Source organism: Rhagoletis zephyria, unplaced genomic scaffold (genome assembly GCF_001687245.7).
Source record: "Rhagoletis zephyria isolate East Lansing unplaced genomic scaffold, Rhagoletis_zephyria_1.1 Rzeph_scaffold_06649, whole genome shotgun sequence".
Lineage (NCBI taxonomy): Eukaryota > Metazoa > Arthropoda > Insecta > Diptera > Tephritidae > Rhagoletis > Rhagoletis zephyria.
In genome coordinates, this window is record NW_016163732.1 from 15,950 (window position 1) to 21,728 (window position 5,779).

A 5,779-nucleotide genomic window follows, 5' to 3' on the forward strand; every position below is an offset into this window, starting at 1 on the left:
CTGCACTGTGTGGTGTAGGATGAACGCTAATCCCCCACCATTATCTCTATCGCGATCTTTACGGAGCACATTGTAGGCGGCGCAACCCAACAGGGTTGAGTTACTGTGCAACTTCGTTTCTGGAACCGCAGCTGTCAATATGCCATGCCGACCCATAAAGACTACTATCTCCTCAATCTTGCTCTGGAGTCCGTTGCAGTTGAGTTGTAGGAGTTTGCGGCCGTTGGAGCCGTGCAGGCTCTGCGAGTGTTGGGTGCATTGTGCGAGCGGGTAGCTGTGGAGGCTGATTGTGCCGTTTGGCTTGAGCAGCAGGAAGCCACATAGCTTGTGGTCCACTCCCGGTGAGATCTTAGACCAAAGCAGGTTCTTAGGTGACTCCCTCCGTTGCAAGAGTTGCACCTAACCGAAGTGGAGTTTGGATGGAGTCGATTCTGGCAAAAACAGCAGAAATATGTTTCTGGTCCGGGGTTGGGATCAACGCCCGCCCGGAGAAGAAGGATGCGGAGCAATCCGGCTGCAAGGAGATGCTCCATGAACGGACAATGAATGAAGGGTATCGCCGATTTAAGCGGGGTTAGGTCGCCGAAACAACAGCCCTTGGTCGGATAAAACCCGAGTCAGTCCGGTACGTAGAACCGACTGTCGTGGGAATGTATCCTCGGGCTTATCGGTAAAACATAATTCGTAACTGAGTTCCATTTTCTTGCTTTTAATTATTTTAATAACATTAAAATAACATAATATTATGAAAATAACTATTTCTATCGATTTTCCGACCTTTTCAATGATTACAGTCAACTGAAAATAGTTGTGAACGGAAATAGCAATAAATAGTTGAGTTGCATACAAGTTGAGTTGTCTCAGATACAACTATAATAGGGACCTTATACTCTTGGGTTGTCAAATTAAAGCGCTTGGCCTGTTGATGTGCAAACTGGTTTTATTTTTTCTAATGGGTCGATTATGGATGGCAACGCAACCGCAGTTGGGTGGGCAATGGGCAACGCCACTGAAATTAAAATGTATATTATGAATAGCAACTAAGACTTGAGTGTAAATAAGCTGAAGAAACAGTTGAAAAAAGAAATAAATTATAGCAACTCAGTTGCCAGCTTTCAGTTGCCACTTGCCATCTATAATACCATTTCAGCCACTGGCCACCCAAATGAAGTTCGGTGGCAATCCGTAATCGACCCATAAACCTAATTTGAATGTATTTCAAGGAGAAAATTGGGATTTTGGGTTAGGGGATTTTGAGTTTGAGTAAACAGCTGATCTTTGTATTCGACTATTGAAAATATTAGGCGCGAATTTTTGGATATTCATTTTGACAGCTGCAAGTTTCTGCTAGCCAAAAAAATAAGAGCGTAAGAACGAGAGAGAGCTGCTAGTTTCTGCTAGTTTTTTGGGTTAAGAAACGCTTTCCAGCAGAAATTAGTGTCAATTTGTGATAATTATCTGTTAAGAAACAAAGCTAAGGCGAATTTATGCAAGGTGGTAGCGGCAGCCCAAAATCAAGAACTACACTAACAATTTACACGCACATTGACAATAATTACAAAACAAAATTACATCAAACACATCATTTTGACATACAGTACAAATTCGCCTTGAAATCGGCGGCTCCGGTAAAACTACCTTATAGAAATTCGCTTTGAGTTCACACATATGAGCATAGCCTGATTAACATGAGCCATATAAATATACAATTTAATGTATTAGGTATATATACTCAATAAAAAATAACAAAATAATTATAGCTTGCAAAACATTGTGAATATTTAAAAATCATAAGGGTGTACGGAGATATAATGGAGGGAGTGTATTTATGTCCATACCTACATAATAGCTATGTATATAATTAATTGCCGGTTACAAATTTATTTATTTATTATTGTCGTTTATCGCAGATGATGGGACTAGATATCGCAGATGAGCAAATAGATGAAATGCAAGCGCATGTGGATGGTATAGACTTCGAAGCAGCTGCTGCTGAAGAGTGCTTGACAAGACATGATGTTATGGCTCACGTGCATGTTTTTGCTAAACAATGTCCCAAAGCGGCTGCTATCATTCATTTAGGGGCAACATCATGTTATGTGGGGGATAATACTGACCTCTTAATTTTACGTGACGCATTAGATTTGATTTTACCCCGAATTGCCTCCATAATACACTGTTTGAAGAATTTTGCTATAAAATACAAATCACAACCGACTTTAGGGTTTACACATTTGCAACCTGCCCAACTTACCACAGTCGGCAAACGAGCTTGCCTGTGGACTCAGGACTTCATGATGGATGAACGTGCATTAAGTCGGTGTCGTGAAGATTTGCGCTGTCGTGGTGTAAAAGGGACTACAGGAACTCAAGCTTCATTTCTACAACTCTTTAATGGGGATGGAGAAAAAGTTAAGCAGTTAGATAATTTAGTAACCAAACTAGCAGGCTTCGATAAATCTTATTCAATAACCGGACAAACTTATTCAAGAAAAGTTGACGTTGAAGTTATTGGAGCAATATCAAGTTTAGGTACAAGCATTCATAAAATGTGCTCAGATTTAAGATTACTGGCTTCACGCAAAGAGATAGAAGAACCGTTTGAAAGCTCGCAAATAGGTTCATCAGCTATGCCCTACAAAAGGAATCCTATGCGTTCAGAACGCTGTTGTGCACTGGCAAGGCATTTAATAACACTATTCTCCAATGCTGCTAATACACATGCAACTCAATGGTTAGAGCGTACACTTGATGATTCGGCTAATCGTCGTTTGACTCTTTCAGAAGGATTCCTAGCGGCAGATGCAGCATTGCTTACTCTCCTAAATATATCGCAAGGACTAGTAGTCTATCCAAAAGTTATCGAGCGACATATCGCGCAAGAATTACCTTTTATGTCGACCGAAAATGTAATAATGGCCATGGTTAAAGCGGGCGCTGATCGTCAAGTGTGCCATGAAAAGATACGTGTTTTATCTCAGGAGGCTGGTGCGCAAGTTAAGCAACACGGAAAGGACAATGATTTGGTTGAACGTATTCGGAAAGACACCTATTTTGAACCGATTCTTAACAAACTTGACGAAATACTTGATGCACACACTTTTACGGGCCGAGCTAGCGACCAAGTTGATGATTTTATCAATGACGAAGTTGAACCCCTATTGGAAAAATACAAAGAATGTTTGAAAAAAATACAAAACGTGCAATTGAATATTTAAATCTCATATCAAACTAAAAGTGTCTTGTTAAAAATGTATTTATAGAATAAATCATACATTTATATACATATAAGTATGTATAAGTGCATGCACATTATACCGTCCGTTAAAAAAAAATAGTTTTGCCGGGTAGAAAAAGATGTATTTAGGTCTAGAGTGCAATCTTGTGGGTATGCAGTTACAGTTGCATGGCTATATTCAATCCCGACTCTTGCGTCCTCGTTCGCGCACTCTGGGCAATGTGAGCAACCCATGTGCGAGATGTGGTAACCAATCTGAGTGGAGCCTTGGGCCACTCCGACTTATTCGGTTTAAGGGCTCACTGAAGTCTGCAGCGTCTGTTCACCACTAGGTACGGCTGCAAGCGGGTGTCTGCTTGGAGCAAGTGGCTCGCTATATAAACGCGTATTTGGTTGCGAAACCACCCCCGTCCCAGCAATAGCTTGTGCTCTGGGCTTGGGACCCGCCACGTAGAAACCACTTCCAGTGAAGAAGCAAGGCAAAGCCTCGGATGAGACCCCCCCTTATGATGACGACCACGGCAAATGTTTAAAGGACTACGATTTGAGGGCATGCACCTGGAATGTCCGGACCCTTAATGGGGAAGGTGCCTCTGCCCGGCTGGTTGATGTCCTCGTAAGGACAAAAGCTGACATCACCGCCATCCAAGAAATGCGTTGGACGGGGCAAGGCAAACAATGTCTGGGGCCTTGCGACGTCTACTACAGCTGCCATGTAAAGGAGCGCAAATTCGGAGTTGGATTTGTGGTGGGAGAGAGACTCCGTCGCCGAGTACTGTCGTTCACCCCGGTGGACGAGCGTCTAGCCACAATCCGCATCAAAGCGAGATTCTTCAACATCTCGCTCATCTGCGCCCATGCCCCGACGGAAGAGAAGGATGAGGCATCCAAGGATCTCTTCTATGAGCGCTTGGAGCGCACGTACGAGCGCTGCCCCCGTCATGATATCAAAATCGTGCTTGGCGACTTCAATGCCAGGGTGGGCAAAGAAGGGATCTTTGGAACCACCGTCGGAAAATTCAGCCTCCACGACGAAACGTCCGACAACGGATTGAGGCTGATCGACTTCGCCGGGGCCCGAAACATGGTAGTATGCAGTACTAGGTTCAAGCATAAAAAGATCCATCAAGCTACCTGGCTGTCTCCGGATCGAAAAACGAGAAACCAAATCGATCATGTTGTGATAGACGGAAGGCACGCTTCCAGTGTTTTAGACGTACGCACACTCCGAGGCCCAAACATCGACTCGGACCACTATCTTGTTGCAGCCAAGATACGCACCCGCCTCTGTGCAGCAAAAAATGTGCGCCCAAATATGCAAGGAAAGCTTAACGTCGAAAAGCTGCAATCACAACAGACAGCCAGCGCTTTCGCTACTCGACTCTCACACCTGCTCTCAGAGAGCACTCTTCAACAAACCGACATATGCGAGCAGTGGAACCACATTTCCCGCTCATTAAGTACCGCCGCCGAAGAAGTAGTCGGATTTCAGCGAGCCCGAAAGAACAACTGGTACGATGAGGAGTGTCAGGAAGCTGCAGAGAAAAAAGATGCCGCCTACAGGGCCACGCTGCGATCGGGCGCAACGCGCGCTATGTGGGACCGCTATAGGGATCTGAAGAGGGAAGCGAGACGTATTTGCCGCAACAAGAAGAGAGAGGCAGAAATACGTGAGTGCGAAGAGCTTGAAATGCTGGCCGACAGGAGGAATACCCGAAAATTTTACCAGAGAGTTAGGCGACTTACGGAAGGTTTAAAGACCGGGGCGCACTCCTGTAAGAACAATAATGGCGACCTAGTAACTGATGTCCAGAGCGTACTTAAATTATGGAGGGAACACTTTTCCGCCCTACTAAATGGTAGCAGCACGGAAAGTTGTGGAGAAGAAGAACCCGAGCCCGCAGTCGATGATGACGGAGTCGACGTTCCACCGCCTGACTATGACGAGGTACGTATAGCAATAACGCGGCTGAAAAACAACAAAGCCGCTGGAGCTGACAGCCTGCCAGCTGAGCTATTCAAGTACGGCGGCGAGGAGTTGATAAGGTGCATGCATCAACTCTTGTGCAGAATATGGTCAGATGAACGCATGCCCGACGACTGGAATTTAAGTGTGCTCTGCCCAATCCACAAGAAAGGTGACCCCGCCATTCGCGCCAACTACCGCGGGATTAGCCTTCTAAGCATAGGTTACAAGGTCTTATCGAGCGTATTGTGTGAAAGACTGAAGCCCACCGTCAATGAACTGATTGGGCCTTATCAGTGTGGCTTTAGACCTGGCAAATCCACCATAGACCAGGTATTCACAATACGCCAAATCTTGGAAAAGACCCGCGAGAAAAGGATCGACACTCACCACCTATTTGTCGACTTTAAAGCCGCTTTTGACAGCACTAAAAGGAGTTGCCTATACGCCGCTATGTCTGAATTTGGCATCCCCTCAAAACTCATACGGCTGTGTAAAATGACGTTGAGCAATACCACCAGCTCCGTCAGAATTGGAAAAGACCTCTCCGAGCCGTTCGCCACAAAACGGGGTTT

The 5,779-nt window shown here is 45.0% G+C and overlaps 1 protein-coding gene across 1 annotated transcript; it reads left to right on the plus strand.

The window, feature by feature from the left end:
* Positions 1–1,886: 1,886 nt before the first annotated feature.
* On the plus strand, positions 1,887–3,303 carry LOC108373385 (adenylosuccinate lyase-like). The gene has a single exon (XM_017629257.1). It carries the CDS (start codon positions 1,911–1,913, stop codon positions 3,216–3,218), a length of 1,308 nt encoding a protein of 435 aa, XP_017484746.1. The 5' UTR covers positions 1,887–1,910; the 3' UTR covers positions 3,219–3,303.
* Positions 3,304–5,779: the final 2,476 nt, after the last annotated feature.